A 26454-nucleotide genomic window follows, 5' to 3' on the forward strand; every position below is an offset into this window, starting at 1 on the left:
GTAGCTTGGGCGGGCCGATGGGACTCGACTCTGGGTCTAGTACGCGAGGCGTACTCCCAGAGAACGCGGGGCGTAACCCGGCCTGTCTTCTTCTAATTTCCGTAACTTTCGCGTACGAGCTCCGTTTTTCGTGTTCTTTATATCCACGTGTAGGTGAGATTATGCTCTACAACTTTCATTTAGACTCCGTCGGCTAGTTTTGACTTTATTTTTAATGACATATTTTTTTTAATAGGCCGGGCCTCCTAAAGTTCGTTAAAAATTCATAGGTTCTTTATTCGACGTCGGTTTTTGTTTGTCTTTTTATTGTTTTATTACCACTAAGGAGATCTTCAACTTCCGTTTAGGTGGCGATAGCTAAATAACACTCGATCTTCAATCTGAGTCTTTAACCCTCTACTACGGTTACGAAACTTTGAAAATTCGTAACTTCTTCATACGAGGTCCAATTTGGGCGATCTTTTTATGTACGCTCACCTTTCAACGAGATCTACGACTTTGGTTTAGATACTTAAGGCTAAAATGTATTTTATTGAGATTCTACTTTTTATGTCAAATATTGTTTTAACGTCGTGTCGTAAATATACGAGTGGTTATAATTTCTTCAATAAAACCCGGTTTTGAGCGTTCTTTATGTTCTTGGAAACCTTGGCATGATATCTAATATTTTATGTATCCCAACTTAGATACTTGAACACTTTATTTTCGAGGTTAATTTCGTTGCATTTTAGCTTTCGAGTGTTTACAATGCTTTTTGGGAAAAATAGGGTTGTCACATCATCCCCCTGTTAAGGGAATTTCGTCCCGAAATTTAATCTAAGATAGAGTTTACAGTTTTAGGAAAGAGATGCGGGTACTTTTGTTTCATCTGATCCTCGCGTTCCCAGGTGTATTCAGGTCCTCGCTTGGCATTCCAGCGGACCTTTATAATGGGTATGTGGATTTGTTTAGTCCTTTTGATTTCCCGATCCATGATCTCTACTGGTTCCTCCACAAATTGAAGGTTTTCATTTATTGCAATTTCGTCTAGAGGGACGACAAGGGTCTCGTCGGATAAGCACTTCTTCAGATTCGATATGTGAAAGGTAGGGTGTACGTTGTGGAGCTCCTGAGGTAGTCTTAGTTTGTAGGCCACTGGACCGATCCTGGCAAGGATCTCGAATGGTCCGATGTATCTAGGGTTCAGTTTTCCACGTTTTCCAAAGCGTATTAAACCTTTCCAAGGCGAGACTTTGAGTAGGACACGGTCTCCAACTTGGAATTCCAAGGGTTTGCGTCTCTTATCTGCGTAGCTCTTTTGTCTATCTCTTGATGCTTTTAGCCGTTCTCGGATTTGAACAATCTTCTCCGTAGTCTCCCTTATGATTTCTGGTCCAGTGAGCGCGTTGTCAGTTGCTTTTCCTTTTGCTAGTTGTGTGTCCCCCACTTCGGCCCAGCACAAAGGTGACCTGCATTTGCGTCCATAGAGGGCTTCGAACGAGGCAGCCTTGATACTGGTGTGGTAGCTATTGTTGTACGAGAACTTGACCAATGGTAGATGTGTGTCCCATGCTTTGCCAAAATCGATTACGCAAGCTCTCAGCATGTCTTCTAGGGTTTGTATAGTTCTCTCGCTCTGGCCGTCGGTTTGTGGGTGATAAGCGGTACTCATGTCTAGTCTTGTCCCCAAAGCTTTTTGTAGCGACTGCCAAAACCTTGAGGTGAATCTACTATCTCGGTCCGAGATAATGGATATGGGCACACCATGCAATCGTACAATTTCTCTGAGGTATGTCCTTGTTAACTTCTCCAATTTATTCGTCTCTTTGATCGGTAGGAAATGTGCTGACTTAGTTAACCTGTCGACAATTACCCAAATGGTGTCGAGTCCGCTTGTTGTCTTGGGTAACTTTGTTATGAAATCCATGGTTATTCGCTCCCACTTCCATTCGGGTATTTCTGGTTGTTGTAATAAACCCGAGGGCTTCTGATATTCCACCTTGACTTTGGCACATGTCAGGCATTTGCTTACGTAGGTAGCAATTTCGGCTTTCATGTTTTGCCACCAGTACAACTTCTTGAAATCGAGATACATCTTATTGGAGCCGGGATGTATGGAGTATCGTGTTTTATGGGCTTCGTCCATAACGATTTCTCTGAATCCACCAAACTTCGGTATCCAAATTCGATCCATGAAATAACGAATTCCGTTGTTCTTGGTCTCAAGGTTCTTATCCATTCCTCTTAGGGCTTCTCCTGTCACATTTTCGGATTTCAAGGCTTCTATTTGGGCTTCCTTGATTTGCGTGAACAGGTGTGAATGGATTGTCATAGTTAGGGATTTCACTCGGCGACCTGAGTACTCCTTCCGACTGAGTGCATCAGCCACTACATTAGCCTTTCCGGGGTGATATCGAATTTCGCATTCATAATCACTAAGTAGTTCTACCCATCGCCTCTGTCTCATGTTGAGTTCCTTCTGGTTGAGGATATGTTGGAGGCTTTTATGATCAGTGAAGATGGTACATTTTGTGCCGTAGAGATAGTGTCTCCATATCTTCAGAGCGAAGACGACTGCTCCTAGCTCAAGATCATGCGTTGTGTAGTTCACTTCGTGCGTCTTTAGTTGTCTTGAGGCGTAGGCGATGACCTTCCCTCTTTGCATTAAGACACACCCAAGTCCTTGGTTTAATGCATCACAATAGACCACGAAGTCCTCCGTTCCTTCTGGCAAGGTTAGGATGGGCGCACTACATAAGGCTCGTTTTAGTGTCTGAAATGCGCTGTCTTGTTTTTCTCCCCAGTCGAAGGTCGCATTTTTCTGGGTTAGGGTGGTAAGTGGCTTGGCAATCCTTGAAAAGTTCGGTATGAACCTTCGGTAATACCCGGCGAGTCCCAAAAATTGCCGGATTTCTGTAGGGGTTCTTGGAGTAGTCCAACTATCTATTGCCTTTATCTTGGAGGGGTCCACGTGTATTCCTTCTTTGCTTACAACATGTCCTAGGAAATCCACTTCCCGAATCCAAAATCCACATTTGGAAAATTTTGCGTAAAGTTTCTCTGCCCTTAATGTTTCCAGTACTTGGCGGAGATGTTTGCTGTGTTCTTCCTGGCTTCTTGAATAGATGAGTATATCATCTATGAATACGATCATGAATTTATCCAGGAAGGGACGACATACTCGGTTCATTAAGTCCATGAACACTGCTGGAGCATTCGTCAATCCGAAAGGCATTACTACAAATTCGTAGTGACCATAACGTGTTCGAAAAGCCATTTTGGGGATGGCTCCTTCCAGTACTCGCAGTTGGTGATAACCAGATCTTAGATCGATCTTTGAGAAGTAGCTTGCTCCCTGAAGTTGGTCGAATAGATCGTCTATGCGCGGTAAGGGATATCGGTTCTTGATCGTGAGTTTGTTTAGCTCCCGATAATCGATGCACATGCGAAAGGATCCGTCCTTCTTCTTCACAAATAGGACTGGCGCTCCCCATGGTGAGAAACTTGGTCTGATGAATCCCTTGCTCAGCAGCTCGTTTAATTGACTGGATAGTTCCTGCATCTCGGCTGGGGCTAAACGGTACGGCGACTTTGCTATAGGGGTAGCCCCGGGGATTAAGTCGATTCTGAACTCGACTTGACGTTCCGGTGGGATTCCTGGAAGATCTTCTGGGAAAATATCCGGGAAGTTGCAGACTTCCAGAATATCTTTAATGTTTTTCGATTCCCGTTTCTTGTCTACTACGTGGGCTAGAAAGGCATGATATTCCTTACGAAGATATTTTTGTGCTTTAATACAGGAAATGATTTGTAAACTTGAACTAGGTTTGTCGCCATAAATGACCAGAGTTTCGCCGTTTGGCAGATTTAGGCGAACAGCCCTTTCGTGACAAAGGATATCAGCATGGTGAAGGCTCAACCAGTCCATACCGATGATGACATCGAAACTTCTTATGGAAATGGGCATAAGATCGACTCGAAACAAGCGCTCGTTTAAACTTAGTGTGCACCCTACGTACAAATCGTTTGCGTGTTCTGTTTTACCGTTTGCCATTTCTACAGTGAATATTTTATTGAGTGGTTGGGGTTTTTGATTAAGTAGGTGTTTGAATTTATGACTCACAAAACTTCTCTCCGCACCGCAGTCAAAAAGTATGCATGCATAAGTGTTGTTGAGTAGAAACGTACCCGTGACCACCGTGGGGTCCGCTATTGCTTCTCTCTGTCCTACTGCCAGCACTCTCCCCACACCGCCAATATTCCTTTCCTTAGGACAATCCCTCCTGAAGTGTCCAGTCTCTCCGCACCCATAAGATGCCCGGCTTACTCCAGTGCCAGAAATTTGAGTGATTGGTCGTGCCGGTGCTTTACAGAAACGGGCTGTGTGCCCTTTTCTGTCGCAGTTCTTGCAGTGCATCTCGCGACAAATACCATGGTGATGGTAGTTGCACTTGCTGCACTTGTGTGACATCCCCAAAATCACGGCCAGAAAAGACCGATTTGTTTATGCTTTATAAAAATTAGAGTACTTCTTTAATAAAAGTGTCGCGGAATTTGTCCCCAGAAAAACATGATAAATACGTTATTAAAACATTTTCAAAGAAACGTATTTTATTCATTTTAAAACGTTTGGGATGTCATCGTCAATACAGGAACATAAGCATAAACAGAACTTACATTCATTACACTAATGATTTACATCTCCTTTATTCTCTCAGTGAATTATGTCTTCGTATTGATACCTGTGATACAAAGAAAACTGAGTGGGTCAGGCTTGGGAGCCTGGTGAGCATATAGGGTTTTCAACCCACAATAATACATTTATTATATTCAATTACCAACAATCGACCCAAATACCCATCCCCATTATCTTCTTTAAGGTTTTACCCTAAGAATCGATTATACTTTCTTCATTCATTCCTAAGGGTTTACCTGAGGAACTAGCACACAGTCCATTTGCTACCACGGTTTATACAATAAGTACTACGTCGCATAGTCACCAGGGTTCATACAATTGGCACTACGTCTCATAGTCACCAGGTCTTACACAATAGGCACTACGTCTCATAGTCACCTGGGTTCATACAATTGGCACTACGTCTCATAGTCACCAGGGCTTACACAATAGGCACTACGTCTCATAGTCACCTGGGTTCATACAATTGGCACTACGTCTCATAGTCACCACGGTTTACACAATAGGCACTACGTCTCATAGTCACCTGGGTTCATACAATTGGCACTACGTCTCATAGTCACCAAGGCTTACACAATAGGCACTACGTCTCATAGTCACCTGGGTTCATACAATTGGCACTACGTCTCATAGTCACCACGGTTTACACAATAGGCACTACGTCTCATAGTCACCTGGGTTCATACAATTGGCACTACGTCTCATAGTCACCACGGTTTACACAATAGGCACATCGTCACCAAGGTTTATCAAATAGGCACAAAGTCGCATCGTCACCAACTATTCCATCTACCCATGTTCTACCCAACATTTTTGTAGATATAAATACAAACACAATTTAAATCATTTAACACCCGTATAAAAACATCAATTCCAAATCCATCTCAAATAGATAATTAATATATAACACCTAGCACGTATTTCATAGCTAATACTTTATATTTATGTATTAGAAGAAAGTACTATGCACTCACGCATATAAACAATAATATATATGTATACACATAACACGTATTTTATAAAATACTTCATATTTATGTGTAAGATGAAAGTGACTATACACTCACTTGCTCAGAAGATGATCTGACAGCACTACGGCTTGCAGATGTAGCGCCTCTCCGCAGATCTGGAAGATCTTCACAAAACCGGGCTCCTCGCGGGCAGGGCTTCGGCTCGGGAATAACGCTCTTCGGGATTCTCGGGGCTTCGGATCTCGCTTCGGGGCTCGGGAATAATACCGGGGCTTCGGGGTATAAATGGTACGCAAATCGAGGCAAAAGATGAGAGAAGATGAAGAATTTGTAAAAGAAAAGAAGCTGGCCTCGCATCCCCTTTTATAGTTGCTGACCCTCGCACGTACGCGGGGCGTAACTTCGGGGTACGCGGGGCGTACTCTTCGGAGGTCGTCAGCGCTTACGTCATCGGCCCTCATACGTCATTGCATACGACTCTCGACTCCGTAGAACTCGAGTGCCCTACGCTGTACGCAGGGCGTACAGCAGTACGCGGTGCGTACATCGGATGGACCGACTGATCTTCCTTCGGATAATATCGTATGTTAATTAAAAATAAATATTAAATATTTATTAAACTTCAAAAATTCATATCTCCTTCATACGAACTCCGTTTTCGACGTTCTTTATATCCACGCGAAGGTGAGACTACGCTCTACAACTTTCATTTAGTCTCCGTCGGCAAATTTTGACTTTTATTTTTATTAATTATTTTTAGGAGGTCGGGACAGAAAATTTCGTTAGAAATTCATAACTTCGTCGTCCGACGTCCATTCTCGCCTAACTTTTCATCGTTTCGCTACTAACAACGAGATCTTCGATTCTCATTTAGATTGTTTCGGCTAAAAACCGCTCGATCTCAAATCGAGTATTCGGGCTGCATACTGCCACGTCGAAACTTCAGAAAATCATAACTTCCTCATACGAAGTCAGATTTGGGCGTTCCTTTTATGCACGCTCTCAGTTTAACGAAATCTATGACTTTTGTTTAGATCGCTAAGGCTAAATATTGCTGTAACTTAAATTCATATTTTACGTCACTCGGCGTCGTGCCGGTTCTGTCGCGAAACTTCGACAGGTCATAACTTCTTCGTTATAACTCAGATTTTGGCGTTCTTTATATGTACGAAATCCTTGTAACATATACTATAACCTAGTTAAGATTATTCATTCTAAATAATCTTCTATCAGGAACTCATTTTTGACGCTTATCGTCTTTAAATTGACTAGCCCTGATCTACGGGCGTTACAATTATCTCCCCCTTAGGATGATTATGTCCCAGAATCATCAACGAAATAGGGCTTGCATAATGATTCCACACGTTATTTCTTCATCCTTGGTAATCACCGTAACTTCTATGTTTCCTCGAAAGAGTATTTAACTCTATGGCTTTCTTGACCGCAGAAGATGCCCAATCTAGTCTCTGCTTATCGTACTATGTTGTACTTTCAATCGTAACCTTCAAGTTACCAAATAAGTCCTTTATTATGGACTCCTTCTTCTTCTCAGGATAAATACTTTCATTTATCTATTGTAACAAACCGATGGGTCGTGCTCTACTGACCTCTCATCGCACGATGCAACGCTTAGACTCGGTCTTTAATAAAGTTATATTTCATTAATGGAATATACCTTCCTTCATATTCTAATGTGATATAATCACATTTCAGCATGTAGCATTTCTACCTGCAAACTTCTTTTAACAACGAGAGCGACACTATCAATCGCATTAACTTCAACCTTCTGACTTAAGTCAGATGTTACATCTAACTTGGTCCTCTAGACCACGTAACATACTCCTTGTAGTCGAACTCAAATTTAAATATGACCACTAGGGTCAGAACAAGAACCATCTTACTAGTCATTACCGAAACAATGGTAATGACATACTAGAATAAAGTGGAATCAATCACTAGTTTCTTGGTAACATTGTGACTTTCCCTGATCCAAGTGCGAGTCCTGTGCTTCCGGTAGTATATGCATCTACTACCTTTCACACCTACTCATACTCGTCCCAAGTATTGTCTCTCAGTCGAACCAAGTCACTATACAAAAAAAATCACACAATCATTTAACACATCAGGTACTAAAACCATAAATATCACATAAATATCAAAACTAGGGTTTACAATATAACTTGAAATGATTACACAAAAGCTCAAGTTCACCCTATACTATGCCTTTAATTGGCTATATCATAAGTTGATCCTTGGATATAAATTCCTCATTCTTGATTCGCTTCGTCGAGGATCATGTGGAATGCCTTTGGCTGTGGTGGTGCGTTTTTCTTTGGGCAGTCTCTAGAAATATGCCCTTCCTCGTTACATCCGTAGCACACCCTTTTGTTGGATGCACACTTGTTGGCGTAATGCCCCGTCTTCCCACATTTGTAGCAAGTCATATCCTCGCTACACTTCCCGAAGTGTTTCTTTTTACACTTCTCGCACCACTTAGCTTCATCTCTCCCTCCAGATTTTGAGAATTTGGTTTCTTTGTTGATTATTGAAGATCCTTCATGTTTCCTTTTCTCTCCAACTTCAGCTCTCTCCAGACCCTTTTCTTTTATTTGGGTTTCAATATTTTTGGCTGCCCAGATGGCGGCTTTCAAAGTGGTTGCTTGCTTGACTATCGGACCAAAGTCCGCTGGTAATCCATTGGCAAACTTGTTGACCTTGGAAAGTTCAGTTGGAACTAGGTATGGAATAAGCTTCATCTTTTCCGTAAAGCTTGTGGCATATTCAGTGATGCTCAATTTTCCCTTCTTCAGATTCTGGAACTCGTTGTTGATTTCCAGGAGATCCTGCTCAGAGCAGTATTGCATTTTCAATTGTACCACGAACTCCTCCCAAGACATCTTGCTAGCTTCCCCCTTGGGCATCGAACCGGCCAGTAACTTCCACCAGCTCAGTACTCCAGATTTTAATAGTGGAATTGCAAGAGCGGTCTTCTGCCTGTTGCTGCATTCGCAACTTTCAAACATAGTCTCCATTTCGGAGACCCAGTCCATAACTTGCACCGGCGTCGGGCTTCCGGATAGACATGGTGGTTTGGATGTCATGAAATCCTTATACTTGCACCCACGACCATCATTTCCTTCATACTGGTTATTGCGTCTAACCATTGGTTGTTCGACTTGACCAACGATCCCACTAAAGTTTTCTCCTTCAGACTGCCCTCCATTCTCCTCGGGCTCTTCTGCTTGAATTGACGGTTCTTTACGATTCTGCCTAAGCAGGCGTCTTGTTTCTTCCATCTGACGATCCAACATCATTTGGATCATCATTTGTACACCAGCCATTGTTATCGGCTCAGGTGCATCAGCTACGACAGGTACTTGTTGAATTACAGGCGGTTGATTCCTGTTTTCATCAGCATTTCCAACTCCACTTCTTGTTCTCACCATTTTTGATCTACACACCGAATAATTTCACCTTATTACTCCCAACGATTACATGCTAGTTCTAATATCGTATACGTACGCTTAGAATCCTAAACACATAAACCTTTAGATCCGGTTGGCAGCAAACCGTAGATCCAAACAACAATATCATATATGGCAACATATAACATTTAGCACATAAAAGCATTTTAGGCAATTTTCCTAAAATAAACTAGTGCTCGTGTCTAAAATTTATCAGACACACATCTCACAATCTCCACTTAGCATCTTAAGTTTAAGTCTAGAAATCCTACAAATTCCTAGTTCGCTTAAACTAATGCTCTGATACCAACTGTGACATCCCCAAAATCACGGCCAGAAAAGACCGATTTGTTTATGCTTTATAAAAATCAGAGTACTTCTTTAATAAAAGTGTCGCGGATTTGTCCCCAGAAAAACATGATAAATACGTTATTAAAACATTTTCAAAGAAACGTATTTTATTCATTTTAAAACGTTTGGGATGTCATCGTCAATACAGGAACATAAGCATAAACAGAAATTACATTCATTTACACTAATGATTTACATCTCCTTTATTCTCTCAGTGAATTATGTCTTCGTATTAATACCTGTGATACAAAGAAAACTGAGTGGGTCAGGCTTGGGAGCCTGGTGAGCATATAGGGTTTTCAACCCACAATAATACATTTATTATATTCAATTACCAACAATCGACCCAAATACCCATCCCCATTATCTTCTTTAAGGTTTTACCCTAAGAATCGATTATACTTTCTTCATTCATTCCTAAGGGTTTACCTGAGGAACTAGCACACAGTCCATTTGCTACCACGGTTTATACAATAAGTACTACGTCGCATAGTCACCAGGGTTCATACAATTGGCACTACGTCTCATAGTCACCAGGTCTTACACAATAGGCACTACGTCTCATAGTCACCTGGGTTCATACAATTGGCACTACGTCTCATAGTCACCAGGGCTTACACAATAGGCACTACGTCTCATAGTCACCTGGGTTCATACAATTGGCACTACGTCTCATAGTCACCACGGTTTACACAATAGGCACTACGTCTCATAGTCACCTGGGTTCATACAATTGGCACTACGTCTCATAGTCACCAAGGCTTACACAATAGGCACTACGTCTCATAGTCACCTGGGTTCATACAATTGGCACTACGTCTCATAGTCACCACGGTTTACACAATAGGCACTACGTCTCATAGTCACCTGGGTTCATACAATTGGCACTACGTCTCATAGTCACCACGGTTTACACAATAGGCACATCGTCACCAAGGTTTATCAAATAGGCACAAAGTCGCATCGTCACCAACTATTCCATCTACCCATGTTCTACCCAACATTTTTGTAGATATAAATACAAACACAATTTAAATCATTTAACACCCGTATAAAAACATCAATTCCAAATCCATCTCAAATAGATAATTAATATATAACACCTAGCACGTATTTCATAGCTAATACTTTATATTTATGTATTAGAAGAAAGTACTATGCACTCACGCATATAAACAATAATATATATGTATACACATAACACGTATTTTATAAAATACTTCATATTTATGTGTAAGATGAAAGTGACTATACACTCACTTGCTCAGAAGATGATCTGACAGCACTACGGCTTGCAGATGTAGCGCCTCTCCGCAGATCTGGAAGATCTTCACAAAACCGGGCTCCTCGCGGGCAGGGCTTCGGCTCGGGAATAACGCTCTTCGGGATTCTCGGGGCTTCGGATCTCGCTTCGGGGCTCGGGAATAATACCGGGGCTTCGGGGTATAAATGGTACGCAAATCGAGGCAAAAGATGAGAGAAGATGAAGAATTTGTAAAAGAAAAGAAGCTGGCCTCGCATCCCCTTTTATAGTTGCTGACCCTCGCACGTACGCGGGGCGTAACTTCGGGGTACGCGGGGCGTACTCTTCGGAGGTCGTCAGCGCTTACGTCATCGGCCCTCATACGTCATTGCATACGACTCTCGACTCCGTAGAACTCGAGTGCCCTACGCTGTACGCAGGGCGTACAGCAGTACGCGGTGCGTACATCGGATGGACCGACTGATCTTCCTTCGGATAATATCGTATGTTAATTAAAAATAAATATTAAATATTTATTAAACTTCAAAAATTCATATCTCCTTCATACGAACTCCGTTTTCGACGTTCTTTATATCCACGCGAAGGTGAGACTACGCTCTACAACTTTCATTTAGTCTCCGTCGGCAAATTTTGACTTTTATTTTTATTAATTATTTTTAGGAGGTCGGGACAGAAAATTTCGTTAGAAATTCATAACTTCGTCGTCCGACGTCCATTCTCGCCTAACTTTTCATCGTTTCGCTACTAACAACGAGATCTTCGATTCTCATTTAGATTGTTTCGGCTAAAAACCGCTCGATCTCAAATCGAGTATTCGGGCTGCATACTGCCACGTCGAAACTTCAGAAAATCATAACTTCCTCATACGAAGTCAGATTTGGGCGTTCCTTTTATGCACGCTCTCAGTTTAACGAAATCTACGACTTTCGTTTAGATCGCTAAGGCTAAATATCGCTCTAACTTAAATTCATATTTTACGTCACTCGGCGTCGTGCCGGTTTTGTCGCGAAACTTCGACAGGTCATAACTTCTTCGTTATAACTCAGATTTTGGCGTTCTTTATATGTACGAAATCGTTGTAACATATACTATAACCTAGTTAAGATTATTCATTCTAAATAATCTTCTATCAGGAACTCATTTTTGACGCTTATCGTCTTTAAATTGACTAGCCCTGATCTACGGGCGTTACAACTTGGGCAGAATTCCTGCATATGGTTTTGTTGGCGCAGAGGTAGCAGGAGTTGTGGTGGGGGTAGTAGCAGCATGAACCGCAACCATTTGCTTCTTTGAAGGTTCTTGCGAAGTTTGTCCCTTCCTTTTGTTCCAAAGTTTCTTCTTGTTGTTGTTGTTGGCATTGATTTCATTGTTGCTGTTCCCTTTGGTTGGTTCAGCCACAATAGCCGCGGCTCCTTGATAGACACCATGATCAACAAGAGATTGCGCTAGTTCCTTGGCGCTGGCGAAAGTCAAGGGTCTGGAAGCAAGCACACTTCCTCGAAGTTGGGGTGATAGTCCCCAGATGTATCTTTCGACCTTCTGGCTCTCCAGGGTTAACATTCCTGGGCAAAGTGTTATTAAGTCACTGAACCTGTTGGTGTAACCTGCTATATCCAAACCTATCATCGAGAGGTTCCACAGTTCCTGTTCAAGCTTCTGAATCTCGCCCCTTGGGCAGTATTCTCGAAGGAGCATTCTTTTCAGGTTTTCCCAACCCATGGAGTTTGCCACCACCAGGGTTAGTGTCTGGACGTGGCCGTTCCACCATGTCAGGGCGCGTTCAGAGAAAGTAAAAGCGGCAAACTTTACTTTGCTTTCTTCAGGACATGCACAGATTTCGAATACAGCTTCTGTTTTCTCTATCCATTGAGATAAAGCCAATACTCCCCCAGTCCCGTAAAAGGGAATAGGTTTTCCGTTGGTGAAGTCTTTGTAAGTGCATACCCCTGAACGACTTTGACCTTGGCCATTTGTAAAACTGTTTGTTCCTCCCCCCGATCCGTTGTTGCTCATTTGTGCCATTGCTGCAGTTACAGCAGCGGTTACAGCAGTCTGGAACATAACGGTGTCCATAATTGGAGGAGGTGGTGGAGGTGGTGTTGAAGTTGAGTTTCTGCGTGTTGATCTACGAGGAGGCATGTTCTGGTAGAGAAAAATAAGAATGAATACTATAAGTTTCTAATGTTTTGACAATCGTGTGTTAGTTGCATCTTGTAATTTGTTTTGACTTTAGTTTATGGTTTCAAGGTAGGCATAGAAATTTAAAACTCAAAATTTCTGAGAGGTATATAATAAGAAATACTTCATATTTATACATATAGGTCACACCTGAGGTGTGTTACATTGCATATTTTGTTCGGGAAAATTTGATCCTCCTAGAGATCTCCGATTACGGATACAACAGGGAAAACAAGGGAAATAAAGGAAAACTTTTATCCGAAATCCTAATCTATAACAAAATTGTTGGGCATCGTACAAGCTCTACTTGCGGCGTTTGGAGCTAGACTCGGCATCCGACCGTTTGACTCCCATTAGTCGCCTCTCAAGATCTGCTTGTTGTTCCTTCATTTCTCTTATTTTTGCCAGAGCCGTTATCATTTGATTCTGAAGCGTCCCCGTGTAGATTTGGGTATTCTCATGTAGTCCTTCCAAACGGCGGATGTCATCGGCGTTACCTTGGGTAGCAGCATTGACCTCGCGAACTCTGGTTGATTGCCTGTCTGTCTCGTAATTCTGGGTAGCTATAGCGTTCACAAGAACAGGAAGTGCTCGATCAGCTGAGCTTCCCCCACTGACATTGTAAAAATCTCGGCACATGCCGAAAGGAGGGCGTACACCTTGTTGGCGGCTCCAGTAGTAGAGGTGACTTCCCCACATGGGAATGGGTCCCGGTTGATATGGTCTGATTTCGGGAGGATGGGGGATGGGAGGGTCGTACACTTCTGACTCGGAGTCTGTCCCGCTAGAAATCTCCTCGATCTCTTCATCGACTTCGAATTCCTCTCCGACTTCGACTTCGAATTCTCCCTCGATAACCCCTTCGGGTTCTTCCTCGACCTCTTTTTCGATTTCCTCTGGGTCTTCCTCCGGGTCTTCTTCTATCCAACCGCCGTTGCCTTGGTTTGGGTAGTAGGGATCTCCTGGTAAATGGAATCCGGCCATTTGTCTGTACTAGGATGGATGTATGAGAACTTTATAAGAAAAGAAAATTTTATTTAACGACTTATTATTTTTAACTATAATATGTACAACTATTTTTAATAATACTCCTATAATATTTCAATTTGGCGAAACTAAATTAATTTGTATTTGGTAAGTTCTTGGCTTGTTGTCCACTATGACCATTCTTCGACGTACATTGGTCAAGTCCAGGATAAATATAGTTGATCAGGCTACATTTATTCTCGATCTGATTACATACCCCGAGGCTCAATCGTAGTGTCGTAACTTGCCTTAATACTTTTTAGTAAAACTTGTTATGATACGAGATTAATGCATGCTTTTAAAAATGTATATCTTTAAAAGAAAGTATTTTGTTCATGAAAATGTTTCATCAGAGGGTTTTTGGTCCCCTTTGTATTTATAGTTTGTATATCGTATGTGGTTCGATATACTTAGTTCACTATAAACAACGCTCTGATACCAATCTGTCACACCCCCAAACCAGAATGGCGGAAACATTCGGGGGTGGATGACTTCACGTAGTATCACAACCATTGAATATTGTAAAGAAAGTAACACAACCATCACATATATAATGAAAACGTATGTTGTTGCATTATACATAATAGCAAAAGAATATTACAATGAGATGATAAATGTTCAATAATAAAACATCTTTAGTGTTTCCTTCTCCAAAAGCTGGTGGTTACCTGTATTACTGATTCCCTGAGAAATACAAGTGGTTTCGAAAAAGTGTCAACAATTAAGTTGGTGAGTTCATAAGTGTTTTGCATTGAAAAGTATGTCCTTTTCGATTGTAAATCGATGAACGAGGTTTTCAGAAAATCCAATATTTTCTATAAATGATTTGAAAGTTTCCCGTGTTGGTGTGCATTAGTGTTTTCCATGCTTGAATAATAGTGATAAAGTTTGTATTAACAATAAAATGGAAAACTGAAATGCATGTATGAGTCTCGTAAATCTAACTTGTTTTTATACTTTTATGTGAGTTTTATAACCATGCTATTGACAATGATGGCCTGTAACAACGTTCTTCAGGCGTTGGAACTGTTATGACATTTGTCACCCCAGGCCTGCCGGCCTAGCTGTAGCTAACAGCTTAGGTGCGGGATTGTCAATCCCGTATAGATCTATACACAAGTATCACGCTCCCCCTACAAGGGATTATGGTATATAATACAGTACTTAATAATGCATACTCGAACGTACGTGAAGCTCTCTCACATTACTAGGTATAAACAGATTTACGATGATAAAAGACTTTACTTCTTTTGAAAGTATTTCATTTGTCAAGATGTATACGTAAAGTGTATGAATAACTTGTTAGCTATGTTCGTTATAGCTTCTCAAAAGTATGTTTTCATTTAGTAAGAATAACTTGGTGATATAATAGCCTTCTAAGCATAAAGATGTTTATAAAAATGATACTTCGACTCATAATGTACTTGTATTTCCCCCCCTAAAACATGAAAAGAATTGAAAAGTAGGGGTATGAACTCACTCGTTAAGTTTGAAGAGAGAGGCTAGGGTTGAGCAGAACTTCGACCGCGGGTGGTTGCGTCGTCGGGCTCTTCAGGGATCTCTGCAGCGTAAATCTTTCGTCGGGGGCTCGAGTGCGGAAACCGAGGTGTGGGAATGGTCTCTGGTGCTTGGAAGGGTGTGAGAGTATCTGGAGATTTGAGAATGTGTGCTTAAACTCGCAGCTGATGCCATCTATTTATAGTGCTGGAAGAGTGAGTACGCGGGGCGTAATTTTGGAGTACGCTGGGCGTACTCACGTACACGGCGCGTACGTCGTTACGCTGGGCGTAATATGGCGTCATGGCTTACGACTCCTGGCTAGCTAAGTGTAGCTTGGGCGGGCCGATGGGACTCGACTCTGGGTCTAGTACGCAGGGCGTACTCCCAGAGAACGCGGGGCGTAATCCGGCCTGTCTTCTTCTAAATTCCGTAACTTTCGCATACGAGCTCCGTTTTTCGTGTTCTTTATATCCACGTGTAGGTGAGATTATGCTCTACAACTTTCATTTAGACTCCGTCGGCTAGTTTTGACTTTATTTTTAATGACATATTTTTTTTAATAGGCCGGGCCTCCTAAAGTTCGTTAAAAATTCATAGGTTCTTTATTCGACGTCGGTTTTTGTTTGTCTTTTTATTGTTTTATTACCACTGAGGAGATCTTCAACTTCCGTTTAGGTGGCGATAGCTAAATAACACTCGATCTTCAATCTGAGTCTTTAACCCTCTACTACGGTTACGAAACTTTGAAAATTCGTAACTTCTTCATACGAGGTCCAATTTGGGCGATCTTTTTATGTACGCTCACCTTTCAACGAGATCTACGACTTTGGTTTAGATACTTAAGGCTAAAATGTATTTTATTGAGATTCTACTTTTTATGTCAAATATTGTTTTAACGTCGTGTCGTAAATATACGAGTGGTTATAATTTCTTCATTAAAACCCGGTTTTGAGCGTTCTTTATGTTCTTGGAAACCTTGGCATGATATCTAATATTTGATGTATCCCAACTTAGATACTTGAACACTTTATTTTCGAGGTTAATTTCGTTGCTTTTTAGCTTTCGAGTGTTTACAATGCTTTTTGGGAAAAATAGGGTTGTCACAAATTTCACTTTTAGTGCGCTAGAACAATGTTTCTAGTGTTACTCATATAGAATGAGCCAAAGTACACAACTTGATGTGATCAACCAAGTCAAGTGAGATACCACAAAAAGTATAATAAAGGCAATTTCATTAACTTCTATCATTTCTAGATCTTGAGCGATTGGAGGTCCAAAAAGGATGTTGAACTACTACACCGCCAAGAATACTAGTAACAACGTCAATAACTGTCTGAAAATCAAGAGCTTGGGGAGCTTCAATCAATCATCTCTAAACATCCTTTCCTTTTCTCTTAAGATAGTTTCTCTTTCGTGTTTTCTATAACTCGTATTCCACAAAAATCAATATAGGATCCCTAGTCAAGCATCCCAAACTATTTGAGACATTTACATAGTATATTATTGGTTGCAAATTCTGAATATCCATAGTTGTTTTGAGAAAAAGATTTTAAGAAACAATGGTATACATTGAGAATAGTTTCTTGGAATATTATAAATGTAAGAAACAAGTGTTTCTCACAACTATACTAGAGGAACATAGAAAGCAAACAACCACTAAGATACTAATTGATACCATACATTAGGAAGGCTCTACCTTGGGTTTTCACTTTTGAGTTCCAATACGCACAAAGGAAAGTCATTTCAATATATACCATACGTTCTTGAACCATGGACTCTTTGGGAACTCATTCAATTCTTTAAAAATACTTTCTATAATATCATCTTGTTTGACTTCTAAACATACATTATATGACTTATTCCAGCCAAACATAAGATCCTTCGATATAACTAATCTCTATATAATAAAATCCTTTGATGTAGTGGATTTTATGAAGATTTGCGATAACATGAACATATCTAACACAACAATTACCACACATGAATCATTAGGGACTAAAACATGTCTCTTTAATCAATGGAAATCTTTTATCCAGTGTCGGTAGGTCAATTAATACCTTCAAAAGATATCAACCATAATAACATCGATGAATAGGTTTTCTTATTGTCCTATCCATATTGACCTTTAAGGTTCTTTGATCTTTTTTGTTCATTACAATCCTTACATCTACACTTAATTTAACTGTGTCATTACAGAAAAATATTTCCATAGTTTCGAAAATGTGATTATTCTCAATCTATACAAAACTTAACTTATGGACTAGTTAACTCAAAACTAATCATCAATATGTAGAAACTAAACGTGAAATATTCGCGAATTTTTGATAACTTGCATGATATATAAACGTCTAATATGATCCTAAGATCTTCAAAAAATTTTCAAATGTCTCAAGATTCAGACATCGGTAGGAAGTTTGTCACATTAACTGACACCAATAGACTTTCAATTGCTTTACATTTTAGGTTACATGAATTACCATGGTTACTACCATGCTTGTCTGTCGTCAATGTTAATCCTTCTTTTTCCCTTTTTAGAGGTTATAAAACATCATTCACATTTTTCTTTATGAGTCATCATGATGAAACAATGTATACAATCCAAAAAGATGATTGAACATATGTACTTCCCAATACTATATCGACTGCTATAACTCAACATCAAATGTGAAACGACAACAAATAGGGGTTTTGAATCTTTCAATCCTTATAAATACTTTATGCATTTTATTTCATTATGAATCATGTTTTTCTCATGATTAAATAAACTTTAAATGTTTTTATAGAATATTTTACAAAATTATTTACAGAACTATTTATAATATATTTTTATAAATTATTTAAAAAACAATTATTTATAGAAAAAAATATTAATAAAGGGCATGTATGCCATTTTGTATAAATACATTTCAAACTCTTTGAAAACAAACAAGATTGGAAAAAGAATAGACATAACCTCGTTCAAGATTCTCCAATTAGACACATAACATATTTGAAATTCATTTAAATCCAATCTATTTAAATCCAATTCTTTGGATACATTCACGTCCCACAAAATCACTTGAGAAATCCAAATCTCCTTGAGATCGTTCTCAAATGGATTGGGGTAGATTTTAGAGTATCAAATAACATCAATTAACTCTTTTTAGTAGTTGCTTTGATTAAAACCTTAAAAATATAATATTATAAACCATTAAGAGCATACACAAAAGAGTTGATTTTGTATATAACAATTTTTCTCGGTATATAACAATTTGTGTTTTAAAATATTATATTGTACAACTCTATAAATATTAAATTGTTATATATATATATATATATATATATATATATATATATATATATATATATAAACTGTTATATACGAATCATATCAGATACACAAATAGTAATAGAGCTTATTTTGTCGAATTTTATGGACACATAAACAACAACTTATCAATTTGAAAGGTTGAAACAATTTCCAAGATTTTTCACCGACTTGTAAATACGAGTTAGTAATTTATTTATATCGATATTTTTAATTTTGATATAATTTGTGGAAAACTCTATTCGACCCGCATAATGAATAAATTTTGAGGTTGGCTAAAAAGACATCATATTTACCATATAGACATCTAATTTAATTTTAAAATATTTTTATTGGTTGAACTATTTAAAAAAGCTTTTAATTAACGGATCTTCAACCGTTGAACTTTTAAAAACTTTTTTTTTGTTACACCGCCTTTCCATTTAACTTTATTTAATAAAAAAAAGGTTTGTTATAAAATTCAATAATAGTTAACATTTTCAAAAAAAAAATTATAAGTTAACTAATACTCCTATATCTTAAAGATTTATAAAGTCCTCTCATATAGTTATTAGACATAATAAAATACAAAAAATAACTACGTTGAGTATTTTTCCAAAAAAAAAAAATCAAACTTTTACATATAGTAATACCCACAAAAAATATATATGATCACGGAGTTTTATAATATATGATATTTGTTTTATTTTGAAGTTTTGACAATTACATTTAAATTATATATTTTATGTAAAAAACATTAATTTTATTTTGCATAGTTAGTTAAATAGATCAATTAATAAAAGTAAATAAAGATTTAATATCTAAATATAAGTAGGATATAAAATAAAATGTTATTAAATTTGAAAACAAAAAATAAAAAAAGAAGAAGATAATTAAAATGTTAAAGAATACTAAATAGTTGGACTAAGTTATTAAAAAAAATCTCACCAATATAATGGTTATAAAATATTTGTAAATATATAAAATACATAATTGTAAAAACAATGGTCAATTTGGTTTGTTATTTTTTGTTACGGTCCAAACCTTTTCAAAATTATGGATTTCGTCTTTTAGTCAGTTTATTATAAAATTAGTCTTTACCAAACTTAAAAAAAAAAAAAAAAAATCTATTTTACCTTGGATATGTATTATTTCTTAATTATTAATCTTTTATTAATAAGGAAATAGAAATGTATTCATCCTCATCCCGACCACCGATATCTTTACGATCACCCTCTATAAGTTGTCTTCTCCAACAACCACCTCTAATTTTTGGAGTGACTTTTAAACCACTTGAAATTCCAACACATAACCTTTCTTACCTTTTTTGGATTTGATCTCAAACCGTTTTCTATCCTACAATATAACTTCAAAGGCATTTCCAATCAAAACAAGTTAACAGTGTCTAGGTTTGATTTATTCTTTGTTTATCCATAGTGTCAAATAGTTTTGGCTTGATCTGGTTTCTAGAATGATCATAAATTATTTTCTACAAAGATAGTAACACCTACTATATAAAATCATAGAGTAATACTTGTGAAAAACTGTTAGTGATTTTATATCATTAATATTATTTAAGTGTAATGGGGTTAATTTGTTGATCAATGTCACTTTGACAATTATCGAACAAACTAGTATGGTGCGGAGTGCACATTTGTTTGATTTTGTCATTGTTGAAAGTATACTGCTATTTAGAGGTGAAGCCCCTGAACTGACGGGGGTTCGGGGGCAGCGCCCCTGGGAGCGGGATCCAAGGGGCGGCAGCCCCTGGCGGGGTCCAAGGGGAAGAGCCCCTGGCTGGAGTCATTTTAATAGACCCGGTTTTATGTTACTATATAAAAAATGTTTCAGAAATCCGTATTTTGTTAAAAACACCCGGTTTTGTGATCCTTTTAATAGACCCGGTTTTATGGTAGTTTATGACAGGTAATATGACCGTTTTTAGACAGGAAGTTATTTAGATATATAACTACCATATGGCAGTTTTAAGACAGAAAGTTAGTTTTCTGTTATATATGATCAATTTCGGATTCTCTTTTGGGTACAGATTCATAACATCTTCTTCATTCTATATTCTAAAAAATTAGTGAGTTTCATCCGATTAGAGATTTTGAGTGTACCCTCGAAATGCTTTAATCTGAAAGTGTTTCACAACTCTCACTGATCCAAGTATATCTATACCCGAAAATCTAACAAAAACTATATACACAACCTTGATCTTCCTAAATCTTGTCCTAAATGTTTCTTTAATCAACACCACATGCCAATTTCGAATAAGTTTTAGCATCTTCTTCTTATTTATGTCAACTTTATTTCGTCTTCTTAACTTTTCTATACATTCAAAAAATAATATAAGAAAAATATAACGAATGAGGCATATAGTAACTGACACCAACCTTTAATATCTATCATCGACCGAGCACCCAAATTACAGATACCTTAGAATTCATGGGTATGATATTCTCTTCCCATCTACATAAATTTCTTCATATGCTTGCTATTTATTATTGTAGTTTTTTGTGTGATTATACTCAATCAGATATATATATATCGACGAGGAAAGGAGGAACAATGATGACGATAAAGGACATGAGAAAAGGCTTGTCTGTGGTGAATGTATTCTTTGTTGAGTTTTGTTCTCATGAAAGAAGATGAAGTCGTACATGAAAAGGAATGGAGTCGCCGATGGATGTGAGGGGTAAACGGCGATCTATCTTTTAAAAGAAAGTGTGATTGACGAGGTTGTATTCGATCTAATAAAAAAAATAGAAAGTAAATATTTATTGGATAAGATGGTTATTTTAATCTTTATAAAGACTAAAACTGTAACTAATTTATGCCAAAATGATAAAATAAATTAAAATAAATTAACCTAACCAAAGAAAATAGCAAATTACATGGATAATTTATATAGTTTTGTTTAAATATTTTAAAGCTACCACACTAAATAAGCTTTTACTATGTTTTTTAACCGAATAAACTTTTGAAAAAACATGTATTATAGATCCTCTAATAATTGTTGGTTTTGGCACAAATTGGTAAATTTGATCAACAAAGGCAACAACATGGACAATGACGCGACAATAACATATGGTTTTATTTGACGCGACAATAAATTTTCTGTATTTACTAAAACAATCTATTTTTTTATAGATCTTTAATATAAGCTTTTCGTAAAAATTGTTCTTCCGATGATTAATTAATTAACTCTATCTATTTTAAATATTTTATTAGCTCTTTATTCCAAATGGTTGGTTTTGACACAAATTGGTAAATTTGATCAATTAAATCAGGACGAAGGCAACAACATGGACAATGATCGCGACAATATCATATGGTTTTAATTGGGAGTTTTTCATTATATTTTATAAATCGATACCGCTTAACTTTTTTATATAATTTATTTGATATCAAATTCTGTATTTACTAAAATAATCTATTTTTACAGATCTTTAATACATAAGTTTTTCGTAAATTGTTTTTCTGATAATTAATTACTTAACTTTATCTATTTTAAATATTTTATTAACTCTTTATTCTGATTTTTGTTTTAAACATATATCATATTTGATATCTTTATTGAAATATATTTTTTAGTTTTAATATTTAACAAATTAGATTAATTAGTTAAAAATACAAAAAATATGATTGCGGGAGATAAAATGAACATATTATTAAAATCTAAAGATATGGAAAAAAAAAAATATTAATGCCACAATAGTTAAATAAGTATTAAAGAACACAAAGCGATTCATAAATTATAACAAAGTAATATGTTTCAATAATGTTAAACGACTTTAACTAATCAATAATCCTAATAATTAGTTATATAAAAGCTTCTTAATCATTACAAAATATTATTGCCATCCTCATAGCATAACAGGAACAGATCAGAAGTCCCACATATTCAATTAAATAATATTTTTATGTTGCATCATGTAAAATAACACTCCTTAATTCACCAAATTTTAACTAAAAACTATACAAATATAGTTATCCTTAAAACTATTGATATCTATATATATTGTTTTTTAGTGTATCATCAATCAATTAATTACCTGAAACTTTAATAACCGCTCGTCAACCAAATTACGCCGCTACTTTATCTGCATAATGGTTAACCAAAGCCAAAGCGTTACTCGTCACCTCCTTAACCGCCACCACACGACTACAAACGTCCGCCTTCATGACGCCGTCGGCCACCTCCTCAAACCCATCCGTACACGTCTCTTCGTTGGTCAAGGCTGCGCTCATCCACGTCTGCACGTTACTTAACTGGAACTTCACCGACTCCCCCGTCCAACCAAGACGCTTCATTTCATTGAACGAATCCTGGATTTCGTCTACAGCGTCTTGGAACAACGATGAGCAGTCGTGGATAGCGGCGGTTTCCTTAGTGTTTCTGTAGTCTGAGTGTAAGGATAGGTTGGATACATAATTGCTCATGTCGGTGGCGTTGTATAGAGCTACATGAATAGCCACCTTGGCGAGGCGGCCGGAGTCATGGTGAACAGTGCCGGAGTAGCCAGAGAGAGAGTTGAAGCATGTGTCAGGGTACAGAGTTGTGTTGCAGCTTGAACGAATGAAGTCGGTGTCTTCGGTAGAAGGGAAGAAAGGGTGGCCGGCGGTGGTGGAAGCCAGTAAGATTGTTGTTAAGAGGAAGAAGAATAGGTTAGTGTTGAGTTGGAGTTCCATATTTCTAATTGGCTTTTCTTAAACATATTGTCGTTTATATCAAAGGTTTAAGTAGACTCTTGTCCTTAATGTGAAATTACTTTTTTGCAAATATAAAAAAAAAAGTATTGCTTAATTTGTTGTTTTTTTATATGTTTGATACTTGGATTATTTACCATGTTGCTTATAATTTTAACAAATATATTATTATATATTTAGTTATTAGGTCTAAAGACTCATTGATTATATGGGATAATTAAAAAAAAGTTAAATATAAAGGTTTAAATATTTAAAATCTTTGGATTTATAAGAAATTAAGAAAAATAATGAATTATAAAATTGGTTTTTTTATCTTTTAAATTTAAATTTAAATAAATAAACAAAATAAACAATGAGTTTTAATTTGGAAATTATGAAAAAAGAAGGTAAGTTCCTTAATAAAATAGAAATTCATTTATTACTACATTTATTATAATTATTATATTAAAGTATTGTGTGGAATCTCTATATATATTAAAAGAGAAACTTGATGACATCACCTTCAACAATTAGGATCATTTATTGTGTTTCCTTGATTAATTTCTACCATTCGATCATTTTAATGATGTCATCATAAAATAAAATAAAATTAATATCAACTAAATTAAGTTGACTACGTTTGGAAAGTTGAAAACTTATTAATGGTGACTTAAATTTTTAATTGGAATGTATTGAATTGAAATAAATATCAACATAATTGTCAAAACATAAATATGATTCCTTCCTTTTTAAAATCAAGTACTTTGTATATACCTTTCATAATTATGGAATTTGAAATCAAAGAATTCAAAATAGTATGACATGAATCACAATATTAATTTCTTCATACCTTTTTCAAAATCACTGTTTAAAAGTATGGATAACTATAATTTCATTAAGTTGTTTTCACACTTTCATGAAATCTGGATTTCGCAGCATCACGTTCGAATATTAGCCTCATAAGGTTAGCAATATTTTTTTGATTTTTTTTTATTTACTGATCAATTTCGTACATCTGATTATAGTTTATGTGTTCAGTATATGTATCAACGGCTTATTAGTTGGTTTTTGATAAACGGATATTCTATTTTTTTTTCTCTCTCTCTCTCTCAGTATGTGTGTGTGTATTTGCGTGTGTGTGTGTTTGGATTGGATTCTATGTTTGGTTTGGATGAAGTAAAATTCAATTTAATTAGTTCCGTGTTAATTGGATTGGATTATATGTTTGGATTGGATGAACAAATAAATAAAGAAAAGTAAAAATTGACTATCTTCCCGAAGGGTTTAGTGTCTATATATATTAAAAGAGAAACTTGATGACATCAACTTCAACAATCAGCGTCATTCATTGTGTTTCCTTGATTACTTTCAACCATTTGAGCATTTTGATGATGTCATCATAAAATAAAATACAATTAGTATTAACCAAATTAAGTTGACTACGTTTGGAAAATTGAAAACTTATTAATGATGACTGAAATTTTTAATTGGAATGTATTGAAGTGAAATAAATGTCAACATAATTGTCAAAACATAAATATGGTTCCTTACTTTTTAAAATCAAGTAATTTGTATATACCTTTCATAATTATAGAATTTGAAATCAAAGAATTCAAAATAGTATGATATGAATCACAATATTAATTTCTTCACATCTTTTCCAAAATCATTGTTCAAAATTCTGTATAAGTATAATCTCATTCAGTTGTTATCACAATTTCGTGAAATCTTGACGTTGCAACATCACGTTCGAATACCAGCTTCATAAGGTTAGCAAATTGTTTTTTTGATTTACTAGTTAATTTCTTATATCTGATTATAGTTTATGTGTTCAATATATGTATCAATGGCTTATTAGTGGGTTTTTGATAAACGGATTTTCTATTCTCGCTATATGTGTGTGTGTGTGTGTGTTTCTTTGTGTGTGTTTTTAGATTGGATTCTATGTTTGGATTGGATGAAGTAAAATTCAGTTTAATTAGTTATGTGTTAATCGGATTGGATTATGTGTTTGGATTGGATGAAAAAATAAATAAAGAAAAGTAAAAATGGAGTACCTTCCTGAAGGTTTTAGTGTTTATATATATTAAAAGAGAAACTTAATGACATCACCTTCAATAGTCATGGTCATTTATTGTGTTTCCTTGATTAATTTCAACCATTGGATCATTTTGATGATGTCATCATAAAATAAAATAAAATAAATATTAACCAAATTAAGTTGACTAGGTTTTGAAAGTTGAAAACTTATTAATGGTGACTAAAATTTTTAATTGGAATGTATTGAAGTGAAATAAATGTCAAAATAATTGTCAAAACATAAATATGGTTCCTTCCTTTTTAGAACCAAGTAATTTATAATTGTAACGAGAAGTCGAATAGAATCAGAGTTAAACAAGAAAAAGATCAATTAAGAACATTGAATGTAAATAGAATCTGGTTTCAGCTCTTATTACTCTCAAATGAACAAGAGTACAAAAGTAGACAACATTCAGGGAAAACTTGTTATCTAACTCTATGTTTAGTACCTATTTATAGGAAACTGAGAGTACAAAAAATACTAAGTCTAGGAGTTACGCTTCGCACATACAATGACTTAGCAAATACACTACATACGAAATACATCAAATACACTTCGACTCTTTACAACAAGACTTCGACCCTAACAATCTCCCCCATTGTAAACGAGTCGAACTACTTAATTCGTGAGAATCTGATCAGCGAAGTGCATCATCCTCCTGATTTCCGAATACCAAGTTAACACTTTCTTTAACTCAGTCTTGTAGCCTTCATTATTCTTTGTACAACTATTCATACGAACAATGAAATTCAATAGTTGTGGACTTTCATTTGATTTCACCTCAGGCTTCTCAATTCGTGTAACTTTGTTGATTGGTTGCCATCTCTGAACCGGAATATTCAAATCTTGAGAAAATGAACTTCCAGTTGAAGATTCATTCAAATACTCTTCATAAGCATTTTTAATCTGTTGTTGAGAAAACTTTCCCAATTGAAACTTTTTCCCTTGTCCCTCAAGCCAATGATTG

The 26454-nt window shown here is 36.7% G+C and overlaps 1 protein-coding gene across 1 annotated transcript; it reads right to left on the bottom strand.

The window, feature by feature from the left end:
• Nucleotides 1–21122: 21122 nt before the first annotated feature.
• Nucleotides 21123–23431, bottom strand: LOC111886710 (21 kDa protein). The gene is made up of 2 exons (XM_023882952.3): nt 22774–23431; nt 21123–21468 (listed from the first exon to the last, which is right to left on the bottom strand). Exon 1 carries the CDS (start codon nt 23408–23410, stop codon nt 22805–22807), a length of 606 nt encoding a protein of 201 aa, XP_023738720.1. The 5' UTR covers nt 23411–23431; the 3' UTR covers nt 21123–21468; nt 22774–22804.
• Between the last annotated feature and the right edge of the window lie 3023 nt (nt 23432–26454).

The sequence above is a fragment of the Lactuca sativa genome, chromosome 8 (genome assembly GCF_002870075.4).
Source record: "Lactuca sativa cultivar Salinas chromosome 8, Lsat_Salinas_v11, whole genome shotgun sequence".
Classification (NCBI taxonomy): domain Eukaryota; kingdom Viridiplantae; phylum Streptophyta; class Magnoliopsida; order Asterales; family Asteraceae; genus Lactuca; species Lactuca sativa.